At 39.4% G+C, this 14,018-nt stretch overlaps 1 protein-coding gene across 2 annotated transcripts; it reads left to right on the top strand.

Annotated features, from left to right (window-relative positions):
* The first annotated feature begins 2,993 nt into the window (after positions 1 to 2,993).
* nAChRalpha7 (nicotinic Acetylcholine Receptor alpha7) lies at positions 2,994 to 13,822 on the top strand. Of its 2 annotated transcripts, none has more exons than XM_076116735.1 (11): positions 2,994 to 3,557; positions 6,235 to 6,374; positions 6,965 to 7,009; positions 7,192 to 7,301; positions 8,669 to 8,849; positions 9,152 to 9,227; positions 9,839 to 10,033; positions 10,795 to 10,991; positions 11,206 to 11,450; positions 11,720 to 11,822; positions 11,908 to 13,822. In XM_076116735.1, exons 1-11 carry the CDS (start codon positions 3,479 to 3,481, stop codon positions 12,058 to 12,060), a joined length of 1,524 nt encoding a protein of 507 aa, XP_075972850.1. In that variant the 5' UTR covers positions 2,994 to 3,478; the 3' UTR covers positions 12,061 to 13,822. The 2 variants fall into 2 exon arrangements, with proteins under 2 accessions (XP_075972850.1, XP_075972858.1); XM_076116743.1 differs by having other exon boundaries at positions 2,995 to 3,557; positions 11,206 to 11,417.
* Positions 13,823 to 14,018: the final 196 nt, after the last annotated feature.

The raw sequence follows: 14,018 nt of genomic DNA, 5'->3' as shown, positions 1-14,018 counted from the left end.
TAAACTTACCTACTTACAAACGAACGTTCAAAGTTATATTTGCCTAGATTTTCCTTTTATTGACCCGTGAAAGTTTCTAACTAGTCTTATATTTGAACATCTTCAGTCAAAAAAAGTAGAGGTCACGTACAGTCAAAATTGACACTGATATGTGCTATGTATTAAATTATAATGTTCATAAAGTCGACTACTAAATATGCACTAAGTACTTACGTCGCTCATTTCATAAGTCATCTCAACAACTTACAAATGTTTACGTTAGGCGATTCGCCACTTAGGTATTTGCTCCTCCGTCAAAAATGTGCAGTACAAACAGTCCGATACAGTTAGGGGCAATGGATTGTAAGCACTGGAGACCATTTAAAACTGTGTAAAAGGCTAACGTTAACTTTGAATGATTAAAATGGTTTTTCAATTCAAATAATGGGTACTTTTAATATACAAATATAAGTTTGAAAATGCACAATTGCACAGAGTGTTTGTCAGTGCGAGAAAATCAGTTTCCGTAGGCTGTATTTAATGGCTCTATCTATAGAAGATTTCAGCTCAGTGCAAACACGTAATGAATTAAACTTTTAAAAACGAATCATGACGTTTTCCGTATAGACAATTTTAGAATCTCCTTCTTGCTAGAGTAGGGCCTAAAATAAGAGATTTAACCGTTTTTACCCAATACTTTGGTAAGGCGCAATCGATAGATGGTTAGCAGATCGATAAGTTTTCAATATTAATGTAAACACATTACTTCATCCAAAAAATTGAATGTAGCATCGCGGCATTGATTCTCAATTGAGATTATTGAATTGATGAAAATACAGTTCTCATTAAACGGTAAGCTTTAAGCTTTGTACGAGTAAGTCTATCAGATACCGACAAACGTGGATACAAAAATGATACATGTGTTAGGAGGCAGGTGACGAGTGCCTAATGCAGTCAGACCCACCGAGCCCTATAGACAAGCCGGTGCACTCGTAACTTTTAACCTTTACTTTTGACATTTCACTCAGGTATAGGACGTTCATTATTTCGCCTAGTTTCTAGCAAATGAACCGCTTTTGTTCGTAGTGCGCTATTCAACACTACGTACCTACTCCTTGGTCGCTTTCTCCGAGTTTCGCAAACTTCCTAGTTCTCAACACATTTGCCATTTACAAAACATATCCAGCGCCTAATAAAGACTCGGTACGATCGTGAACTCCGAGTATAGCATTGTTCCCGTCCTTTACTTTGTTGTGGATAATTAATTGCCTGCATTACGGCACTAATTATCTCAAGGTACTAATTATTTCAGGGAGGGAATTAATGAGGTAGTAAATGATTTTATCTCGTTTAGAACGATGCAGTCGTAGCCGTTTATATAATTCAGCTGCAGAATGGAACTCGCTGAAAGCTAACACTAAAGTGTTTGTGTGTGTGAGTTTTTCAATATCTGGTAAGTGTTAAGTGGCGGTGAGCGCAGCCGCGTAGGAGCGTAAAGTGGTTGCGGTAATGAGCAAACACCCTTCATTATCAGGTTCTGCGACATTAGGCGCAGGCATGCCTCGTCGACTCTCTCTGCGACACGCCTCGCCTCGCCGTCTTCTATCTCCACTACACACTAACACACTGATGTGATCACTTTATATTATGTTTCCTCTTACTTAATAAGTTGCTTTACTATTAGGTAAATATACTTAATATACATATTACTATCGGTAAATCAAACATATAGTGTGAAAAAACACATAAATCTTTCTTTAAAAAATCATAACTAGCTCGTGTATGAAGTAAGGCAAACAGGTCACGTGTATACGTTTACTTAACATTACGCTGTGATCACCAATCCGTGTGCTCATTGTGGTGATTGCGAGACCCCTAACCTCCCTCAAAACCATTAATTATGGCGGTGTAAAGGGAAAACTCATGGTCAGCAATGGACTTTTACGAGTTGGCACGAAATTGTTTTTACCATATTACGATTTTTTATATTTACTATTTTATTTTAAAACGATTTGCGTACGTTAATATTATATTAAAGAATAATAAATACTTATAAATATAAATAAGCACTCTTATAAAAAAAATAAAGCTTATTATTTTATATTTTTCAGAATATTTTTAACAGAATTTTTTATTTTCAAAACAGATTAGAAATTTAAACAACCCAGCAAAAATGCTGTCAAAGGCTCCCTCATAAATAGAAATTATATTACAGCTTTGTAAACTGAAATAATATAATGGGGTTTAATGGCTCTCGGACTGTTATCAAGATATCCCTTTTCAACATTACTTTATTCGGCCCACCGTAAAAAAGCGTGTCAGCTAATATTTTTTAAATTAATGTTCGAATTGGAAGTGCCATAGTCACGGGATGAATTCAGCATGGTGAGGGTGAAGGTAAGGGCGCGGGTGGGCTGCAGGGAGGCACTGAAACAGGGAAGAGAGCGCCCTCATTGATCGCGCGCCGCCGCCGCCGCCGCGACCCGCGCCGACACCGCGCGCCGTCGCCGCATCCCCGCCGCACGCCGCACGCCGCGCGCCCAGCACCACCACTCACGACCACTGCACTACAATCATTCGCCCTTCTCACTTACAATAATAACAAAATACACCCGCCATTCACATATGCACTATTGTTTACATCATGTATTCTACTCAAGCCTATCAACCCCTACGGAAGGATTCGTGTTTATCTCTAACTTTAGTTTTGTTACGGAATAAATTGATTTAAATTGAATCCTCATAAATTACCTACTTCTTTAGAAAATAAACAATTATGTAATGCACCTTAGTACATGGTACACTGAGAATGAAAGTAATTAAAACCAAATCACGGGTACTACGAGTACTTATAAAAAGTTCAAACAATTACGTAACATGCAGAGAAAGCTCTCTCCGGTACAGTATAGGTACGTATATCTGTATGTTTGTATATGTTTAATATGTAATATAATGTTGAGTAGTAATATGCATCAATGAGGGGCGTGAGGCAGCGGCGTGATGAGTGGTGTCGGGGCTCGGATCGAGGACCTCGTGCAGGCGAGCTGCGAAGGAGACAAGGTCGGCGAGAGCATCGCGCAGCGGCGTGGCGCGGCGCTTGAATGGGAGCGGCGGGGGCGGCGCGGCTGCGCGCCCCTGCTGCCTCCGTCAGTCCGCACACCGGCGGCTCCGCTGCCCCACGGTCGGCCGCACTCCGCTGAACAACAATGCTCAAAAACACGCCGTGACTCGACTAACATACCCCGGCGCGGTAGGCGATGCTTAAGGATCGGACGGCACGCGTGGCCGTCGGCGAGCGGTCGTGAACATAGTTCGATATACATATGAAAACCATAAAAGGATTGAATTTTAAGCCGATCGTGTTCGATAGATCCTAATAGAGAAGCGGGAGTGCGGCGTCGGGAGGGAGGGGTCGGTGTCGCGGGGGTCGGGGCGGTGATGGCGCGGCGCGGGGCGGCGGCGGCGGCGGCGGCGCGCGGCGCGGCCTCGCGGCGCTGACATGGGCGGGCGGGCGCGCCGCTCGCTGTTGGCGGCGCCCGCGGGCCTGCTGCTGCTGCTGTGCCTGCTCTGGCCGAGGGGTAAGCCCCAGCCTCATCTTCACTATTGTAGCCTTTCACCTTCTTCCCCTACAAGTAGTCCACTCGTAGAATCAACCTACCTGTCGCAGTTGTACAATAACATGTCTGAAAAACGTACACCTGACACCTGATCACTTCACAAACATATGACAATGTAATAAACTCATATCTTGTCTCACATTGATTATAATCAAGCCATCTTGTACGAAGCTCAAAATGCAGCACTCAGCGTCGAACGTTCAGCAATTTCTTCACTTTTTACTCGTGTATAATCAAGACCAGCATTTACGAGTACATCAAAGTGAAAGATTCAAGCGGGTATTATATAGGCGTCCCTGTTACAACTCAAATAACAACAAGGTCCTCGAAAAGGCAGCAAAGCTGAGATTTGATCGCTGGCTCTTGAATAATCTCAAGTATACCAAGTGGAAGATAAAAGCTGCCCAGCGATGTTTGAGAGTGTGCATTTATGTTATATGCTCATTATGGTGATGTACTTATACCCTTATTAACAATTGGACCATTTCGATTGTAAAGCTTATGAGATAGAAATCTCTGCACAAATGAATGGGAAACATCGTGTATACTCTTAAGCAGACGTTATTATAACTGTACCGCAGGCCCCAGCTATATAATCATCTGAAATTGACCGTCCAATAACCTATGTTCGGTTCAATTACCTGTATTATCGCAATACTTAATATCCAATTGCCTACATTAACAATAACAGAAATTACACAGAGCGCAATATATTCTATCAAGACAAAATTACTACCGGAACAAAAAACAATACAATTTCACTAACCACGAAATTATTTGCCATCTATAACATGGTTCTATCAATAAAATATAAAGGTTTTCAAACTTTCCATACAAATCGAGTATCGAATACTTTTCGTTCGTTCTCGATGATCGCTGCTGTTCGTATTTGAAATGGACCACATTTTTTAGTAACTGAAGCATCCAAGACACATTACAAAACGACAATTTGATGAAATTACAACGCTTTATAGTAGTCCCTCCCCATAGTCCATACGTGAATGTTTCTTTAAAACAAAGATAATTTCTTAGTGTCATACAACCCCGCCTCAAACGGCTACGCGTTATCGATTTTATGTTATTATTACTTTTTTATTTAAACTTTCTTGTATAAAGCAATTTGCATAAATTACACATAAATGTACCTGTCTCTATATAGCATTTGAGATGCGATATTCCTTTATGATCATAGGTTCAGCGTAGCAAGCTAATTACTTTCTGTTCGCCAAGCATATTGAACGGTCAATAACACTGTCTCGTAACCGACTTTACCTTACACTATGTTATCATAAAAATACACGTTTCTTACTCATAATATAATGTAAATGTTATTTGTATATAAAACCTGTTAATATCAACATATTTTTGGTGATAATAGTTTATATTTGGACGTAGTTGTGATATAAACAACGAAAATAGTTAAAACAATCATGTACATTTTCCTTTGTGTCTCCCACTGGGACAGTAACGATTTGAGCATCTTACTGCGTCTCACTTTAAGCGAATATTCTTTTTTCGGCTCTCATGTATGTTCATACTAGAAATTTTTGGATTTTCCTATAATTTTGTAGTGGAATGGATTCTTCAGAACATAATATTATCCAATAAGTTAAAACAGGTACTAATAATAATTGTATTATACTGCAAATCGCAGAAAATATTCAGTTAATTGCAATTGGGTATTTAAAATAGAATAAGACCCACAGTTTTCATTTGGAATAGTTCCAGGTTCCGTAATTTTTTGATTAATTTCAATTGATACTTTTACATTCCAATAAAAATGTTTAAATCAATCTTTAACCTTTCAATAATAATGTTCTTAGTTAAGTCAAATTAGTAATAACAACTAGTCCCAACACACATATCATCAAATGCAATAAAAAAAAGATATTTGATGTACTTATCACAACACGTAGCCATTTATTCAAAGCAATTACACGGTTCGTTAAATATTTTGTGTGTTTTCTCTAGAATACAGGCATTTATTGAATCCTAATTGTTCCAATGTATGTCTAATTAGCATCGTTTATATTGTAGCTTTTATAAGTGCACATGTTTACACTTCATTTATTGTTCTCACGACACTTATCTTAGGGTGATTGGTTCTTTTATTCAAATAAGCAGATGGAATCATAGTAATTTATTTTATGGTAGATACTGACGGGATAGGTAATGCAAATCTGTCTTTCCTGATATCTCCTTACCTCAGTAAGATTTACATGCATCGATTGCGCAATAGTAATAATATTGCCATCACAGTACTGGGCTTGTCTGGAGCAAAAATACTACTCCAACAGTGCTCTTTAAGGTACCACGTAGGGTTTTTTAAACCACATTATTACCAATCGCTTTATTTAAATGTAAACGTGTTGGTGACTTGTATAAAAGAGTACCCAGAGAAATCGAACAGAATCACTAGCGTTGTGTCGTATCAACTTATTTAATATGGACCAAAATGGCAAGTTCAGAACGCGCTACAGTACTACTGATACTACGGATTGTTTGTCATTTGGTCGAGACGGGGTCGATACTATTGAAGGTTCACGAACGCGCTACTGCTCTCCTGGGAACCCCGAGCGTTACTTAAGTCGCCATCTGAATGCGGTAGAAGCGTACTATTAAGAGTATTGTTCGTCAGGGGCAAGCTGCGGCTTACACGAGAAACGGTTGCTGCACCACCTGCTGGACCACTACAACGTGCTGGAGCGGCCCGTGGTCAACGAGAGCGACCCGCTGCAGCTCTCCTTCGGCCTCACGCTCATGCAGATCATTGACGTGGTAAACCTACATTATTTTATAAACATAACCACCCAACCTAAGTATACGTGGACAAGGATAAATTTCAGCGACCGGACTGGAAACGTGACCGCGCGGTGCATACTCTTTGAATATTTTAGCAGAGACTGTCCCGATTCTGCATTCACTAATTATTTAATATACCGCCAACTTTTCGCAGTGGCACATGATAGACAGGCTACCGACTTCCTACCGTATAATAGTCTCAACCAAATTATACTTTCAGAACGCGATTAATGGTTTTCTCATGATTAAAATATACCGTTTATTAAATAAACTACAACGAGTCAAGCCGCTTCGAGAACGATTAAATAAGCCGACTGACCAATCAGGTCTTCTAAATAAGTCCTCACGTTTTAATTTCACACATAGTGATACACTGGTGTGCGTACAATGGCCAAACATTATTGATAGTTTTTGTCTAAACGACGTCCTGGAACCAGTTACTGGCAGACAGGTTTTTCTATAATCCTTGTTGACCGACTCTCGCCTGTATAATGATTAATCGAAGTTCAAACTATAAAGAAACGGGACAGAGTGGCACTAGTAAAATGCAAAATTTATGTTCCCAGGACGAGAAGAACCAGCTATTAATAACAAACATCTGGCTTAAACTAGTGAGTATTACTCTTTACATCTGTACGTGTACGCAAACAAGAAAGCAATTAATATTTTTTACATTGAAACGAGATTTAATTATTTATTACGTTTTGTCTCACGTCAGTTCACACTACATTATATTAATTACTTATAGTTACATAAATGTACTGTAATATACACTTGTTGTCTGCTTGTTCAGGAGTGGAATGATATGAACTTGAGGTGGAACACTTCGGATTTCGGCGGCGTCAAAGATTTGCGAGTACCGCCCCATAGGTTATGGAAACCAGACGTCCTTATGTACAACAGGTACGTATAATCACCATACTTTGATCACCTACTACAGTAGTAATTATTACAGATACTTTATAGGTCGAATATCGGTTGTAGAAAATTTATATCTTTATAGCTGCGTCAAAAGCTAAGAATTGGCACGACAAATCCCAAGATATTTACAATCCAGCTAATGGCCCTTGTACTACAGTAGTTACTGTCTATATTTATTAGATTTTCATGGTGTAATTAATGCTCAACCTCTTAGTATAATTTATTAGTTGGCTCTTGTTGATACACCCCTATTTCTAATTATTCTAAGCTTGCACTAGTATCTTAGCGCACTTAGCTAATAAAACTAACGCTTAAATAAATACATTCAAGGTAAATATAAATATTAAACATTTCAAAACCGAGATAAATTATAGAGGCATGGAGAGATGATCGCAACTATATATATTTATAGATTAATCGATATTAATAAATACTAGAATGGGTACCCTAATTCGTTTGCTTTATCGAACTCTCTGTACTATAAGAATTATATTGTTCGTGTCATATTGTTAGGTTTATTTAGTTTGTTTTAAAATGAATAGCATTATATCGTACGCGTTCGCTTTCATTGTCAATAATAAAGCTGCGAGCATTCAATGTTAACGATTTTCTATCGATAAACACAAAATAACTAATCAAAATTGGAAAGTATTCATAAAAATGTAATACAACTTTTTTAAGGATTAATTTACTTTATCGTTTTCAATCAATAAAACATGAATGTACTTTTTGTAATATTCATAGATAGCAATCAATTAAGGTTTCTTTTAATTAATTCAATGATCAATTCGTCTTATTGTAAATCAAATTAATAATCTTAAGTGTGCTATTCATCAAATTTAATAAATAATAAATCAGTTAATTTGTAACAATGACATGAATCACCCACATACAAAACCTAGAATTATAATTGCCATGAAGTCTCTTGATTGACATAGAAACTTTCAAGTTCATAAGTTAATGTTTATAGTACCAATTAATTGTCACTCGCTTTAACGGTCAAGGAGAACATCGTGAGAAACCTGCATGTCTAAGCATTCTCTAAATAGTTATTGAATGTGTGCCTGCCAACCCGTATTTAGTAGCATAGTGGACGACTTTAACCTATCTTATTCGGAGACGAGACTCGTGTCGCAGAGAAACAACAATACGTTGATGATAGAGTGAGAAATCGTCGACCCAAAAAGCTTTGTACGCGGACGTAGAAATAAAGAGACAAATCGGATGCGTACTTGCGCCGATTGCTATGCGAATATTTGAGAACTGATGCCATCGGGTTCAGTGAAGTATTCCCTATTGTGAAGTGTACGTCGGTAATGTAGTTTAACAGACGTTGTTTGTTTGTGAAGCGCGGACGAAGGGTTCGACAGCACGTATCCGACGAACGTGGTGGTGCGCAACAACGGCTCGTGCCTATACGTGCCGCCTGGCATTTTCAAAAGCACCTGCAAAATCGACATCACCTGGTTTCCCTTCGATGACCAACGGTGCGAGATGAAGTTTGGCAGCTGGACCTATGATGGATATCAGGTTCGACCACTACGATAACTATTCGAGACCTGCAACAAATGAAACATTTAAATATATAACTTAACTCGACAATTTAAAAAGATTATGATGCAATTTTTAAGATGCACGTGGCTTGGGAAAATGCTATACAATACCGTTTGATTTTAATCGACCTTAATTAAATAAGAACTAGTAATAAAAATGCTTCTTAAACGACACTTATAAATGAGTACCACTTAATAAGATTAATAATGATATAACTTTATTATTGACATTTTTATTGTTATTATTTAGTGGGCACTCAATAATATTTATGATTGCAGTTGGATCTACAATTACAAGACGAAGGTGGTGGAGATATAAGCAGTTTTGTCACGAATGGCGAGTGGGAATTAATAGGTAAGATATTTAAATATTATAATTTCTTCTTTGTAGATCAATTACATTAATAGTTTATTACTTATTTTATACATTTGTATGCTCAATTTAAGTCTATTTAACAATTATTCAAATAAACATGATGGTGGGATACGATAAAACAATACAAAAAACTAGCAGAAAATTTTGCAATTTAAATATTCCCGTCAGTGGGTCGTGTGAACATTGCATTTGTGTTTACACAAATAGACACAGGTCGTTATGGACACAGTACTGTCCACAAACATTTGATTTTAAAGAGAGAATAGGCAATTTTATTTCTATTTTGATATTCATATTCAAATTCGTTTAATGATCGTTACGAAGCAATATTCGGGATATTGTTGCAGTTTAGCAACCTAAGTAAGTTGGTCTTTTGCTCAATATTTATGCCCAAATAGTAAATATTGCCGTGTTCTTTAGACATGTCACTCACTAAAATGATATGGCAATGAAATGTCTGTCAACAGTCAGTAAAGACCAACTAAGACTAAAACTAGTCAATAAAGAGTGATCAAGCGAATTGTAGAGCTTAAAACTTCGAAATCAGATTTAAGTACAGGATGACAGGTGAACTAAGTGTTTTGGTGCAGGGGTCCCGGGAAAGCGCAATGAGATCTACTACAACTGTTGTCCGGAGCCGTACATAGACATCACGTTCGCCGTGGTGATCCGACGGAAGACGCTGTACTACTTCTTCAACCTGATCGTGCCGTGCGTGCTCATCGCCTCCATGGCTTTGTTAGGGTTCACGCTGCCTCCAGACTCCGGCGAAAAGTTGTCTTTAGGTACTTTATTATATGTTTTCTTTGCAGGAATTAACTATTTTTAATGTCCAGTGTTGTACTTGTAAATATTCGTCTGTAGTTTACCATTCAATCGTAAATGGTGTTACCTTTTTTGTTATTTAAATACAATAATCCATATTGTTGGCATACAATTCTGGGAATTTTAGATTTATCTCCTTCTTATTAATTAGTTACAATGGACTTATAGAGGATAGTGATAAGTAAAATATTACCTTTATTTGATGGTTACAAAAATTCAAGTAAAAGACATCAACGATCAAGCGTTATTTGTTTTTGAAAGTTTGTATACATATTTAAAAGTTTATTTATACATCGTTTATAATAGGATGAATTTATTCTGTACAATTGATATTTTACTACTTCCTGTTCAAAGTTCTAGTTTATCTGGATTTAAATAAAATAGCAATTTATAAATTACAGCTATAAACCAATATTAGAATTTAGCGATAATGTTTTATTAGTAGATTGCTGATGAGACACAGACAAACAGAGCTTTTAATTAACATTTTAGATGATACAGTTACCAGCACGTGCCGTTATTACTAGGTATTTCGATATATGGTCTCAGAGCTTATTTGAGCAGTTTCAAGGATAAATTTTGAGATTTTTGATATATGCTATGCATTATCATCCAAAAATTTTTACATTGCTCTTAGAATAAAGACATCTAACGATTGAAAAGTGACACATACGATCGATATAAATATGTGCCTAGAAACAATGTCGGTTACAATACGCAGGTGTGACGATCCTGCTCTCGCTGACGGTGTTCCTCAACATGGTGGCGGAGACGATGCCCGCGACGTCGGACGCCGTGCCGCTCCTCGGCACCTACTTCAACTGCATCATGTTCATGGTGGCCTCCTCCGTCGTCTCCACCATACTCATCCTCAACTACCACCACCGACACGCCGACACACACGAAATGAGTGATTGGGTTCGTCTTATATTGCTATCAAATGTTTACGTTCTTATTTTTTTACATTTTATTCCAGGAGTGCAGTCTCATAGCGCACATTTGGACTATATTTTTATACAGGAAAATTAAATGTGTCATAAGAAATAAAATTGTATTCTGTTTTTGTTAATTTTTGGTGGTATGAGATGAGAAGTAAACAAAACCGTGTGTTGAGTGTGAGTGGTTGTGACAGATTCGCTGCGTGTTCCTGTACTGGTTGCCGTGGATCCTGCGCATGTCGCGGCCGGGCTCGGCGGCCACGCCCCCGCCGGCGCGCGCGCCGCCCCCTCCGGACCTGGAGCTGCGCGAGCGCTCCTCCAAGTCGCTCCTCGCGAACGTGCTCGACATCGACGACGACTTCCGCCACGCGCACTCGCAGCAGCCGCCCTGCTGCCGATACTACAGGTCCCTCGACGATCTACACGAACACTACTCGCCGTAAATAGCACGGTTACGATAATTCACCCCAGCCTAGAACGTTCCGCAGTATACCCGACCCTAATAGCTTTCACGAACGAGCATTGACATTTATGACACACTGTTTCACGGGCCATCACATAAATTTCACTTTGAATTAACTTCTACTTCGGGTCTTGGGTCTTTAACATCTAATCGGCATAACTCCCGTAGTGCCCTTCGTTCCTCGGCTCCACCTTTAGTGTAGAGTCCACACGTAGCCGATAACTACAGACACTTACTTATTGCAGGGGTGGTGAAGAGAACGGCGCGGGGCTGGCTGCACACAGTTGCTTCGGTGTCGACTACGAGCTCTCGCTCATTCTCAAAGAGCTTCGAGTCATCACAGATCAGGTAAACGTCAGACAATGTCGGTCAGGGTGATTGAGAGTACGAAGTAGTACTTAGTGCAATTGGTACATGTTTGAATGTGTTGCAGATGCGCAAGGACGACGAAGATGCGGACATTTCGCGCGACTGGAAGTTCGCCGCCATGGTCGTGGACAGACTGTGCCTTATTATCTTTACCCTGTTCACAATCATCGCCACGCTAGCCGTGCTGCTGTCCGCGCCACACATCATGGTGTCGTAGCGACCCGCCCGCTTGCGGCTGCGCATGCGTAACGTTCTGTGATACCGCGAATACTTGTTAAGTTGTGATGTGCGATGCGGCGCGGACGCTGACGCCGCGGCGCCGGAGTTGCCGCCGCCTGCCTCGTCGCCCGCGCCCCCCTGTAGACATAAGTTACCGCTGACTGCCAACCCTGTACGCTCAACAAATAACTGCCTATCCGACTAACGTCTTTCTAATCCTCTGAGACCTTCAGCGATTGTGTACTTTTTCTTCCAATGATAAGAATGGTCGTCACGCTCAGTGGAACCCCGCGCCCTGCACCGATCGTTAGGGCGCGTAAGAGTAGTAATGACATAGACGTTCCGTCCGTGGAACAGTCGCCCGCAGCGATATTGTGGCAGTACGTGCTGTGTATGTTACAGGCGCCGGCGCCCGAGCGCTGGCCGGGCCGGAGAGGTTCGCGCTAGACTACTCTCCGCAACAAGTGGCCACCGACTACATAAGACTGTGGCACAAAATTTAGCACAAAAACGTCTTCCTTCATACCGTTGAACGACCTGATTCGCATTTAAAATTTAAACTTTGTTAGAACTTCTTCGATTCTTGAGATCTATTGTACAGTTAAGACTATGGGCGGTGAAACAATGGCCCTTTGTTTCCTCCTTGTTCGATTCCATGAATCGTGGTTATAATCCCTAGTTTTATTTTCGGATATATTTGTGTCAGTAGCTAGTATAGAACTTTACAAACAATGTTGATTCAATTGGTACAGGTTGTGATATGCCTCGTTGTGAACGGGTCGATATTGTTATAAATGGTAAATATCCAAGGCTATAGCTTAATAAAACGTTCGTTAAAAGTTGTAGTTAAACAAATATTATTTTAATAAAGTCATAACTGGACATTTCGGAACGACTTATACAAATAATTAAATTACATATTAATATCACGTTTGTACTTCTTTCCATACAGTTACAGTAATTCATATGCTGAAAATAATATTAGCTTGTAAAAATTTTCTTCTTCGGAAATTAATACAAAATACGACCATCGTTTCAGACATGTACGTGTATATATAACTCATTTTATAAGATATACAACATTTTTTATGTAAAGAAGTTGTAACATGAACCGGTTTTTCGTTACATAGAGGGTATAATACAAAGGTGCCTATTTATTGACAGAGACACGTTGGATCCGTCGATGAGTACCTCTAGTATATCTCGCCCAACCCTGCCGCTCGTCTGCCACACCAAAACAGAACTTATCAACACTCTCAACACGGTTGATTTAACGCTCCATCATAATCAAACAATTTTGTTCCGTCATTGTTGATTTATGTTATAAAGCGAAACATTGTGAGCCCCTCAAAAGGAAAACGTGTTGTAAGCGGCGAGAATGTGCGGGTACACCCGACAACACGAATGTACCCTCGCAAAGCTCCTGTAATGTTTTCCTTTTCCGGGATAGTGTTGTAAGTAATCTTAGACGGCCCTTTGGAAGTTGCGGACCGGATATGATTACGCGTCAATGTTTTCGATCATGCGTTTATTTACTGTTATATAATCTTCTTACCATTCGCTAGAGGTTGTGTGACGACCCGGACGATGGACGCCGCGCACGGACCCGCCCGCGCGGACTCTATCTCCTTATTAGATAGGACGATGTGCGGCATCTTTCCGTCGGCAATGGGACAGCCGATGTCCCCAAGATTTGTTCAATTGTTAGGGTTAATACTCTGAATTGCACTTTGTTTATTAAATATAAACGAATGAAACAAGCCTGTGTTTTATTTACTACGACAGCTACCTACCAGTCCCTATTAACTAACTGAACAACGAAACCTTAACTCTAGGACAGTCTAGGGTCTTGAAATGATATCTAATATGAGACTTAATAAATCAATTCTACCGAATTTATTTACAACATGAAATCAATTTGAATACATATAATGACTATCGAAAAATGTTAAAGAA

The sequence above is a fragment of the Anticarsia gemmatalis genome, chromosome 1 (genome assembly GCF_050436995.1).
Source record: "Anticarsia gemmatalis isolate Benzon Research Colony breed Stoneville strain chromosome 1, ilAntGemm2 primary, whole genome shotgun sequence".
NCBI classification, from domain to species: domain Eukaryota; kingdom Metazoa; phylum Arthropoda; class Insecta; order Lepidoptera; family Erebidae; genus Anticarsia; species Anticarsia gemmatalis.
This window is presented reverse-complemented; position numbering and strand designations above follow the sequence as displayed.

Coding starts and splice junctions, on each gene's coding strand:
- nAChRalpha7 (XM_076116735.1), top strand. CDS start 3,479: ATGGGCGGGCGGGCGCGCCGCTCGCTGTTGGCGGCGCCCGCGGGCCTG. Junction 10,034..10,794: donor CGGCGAAAAGTTGTCTTTAG/GTACTTTATTAT, acceptor TACAATACGCAG/GTGTGACGATCCTGCTCTCG. Junction 11,823..11,907: donor TTCGAGTCATCACAGATCAG/GTAAACGTCAGA, acceptor AATGTGTTGCAG/ATGCGCAAGGACGACGAAGA.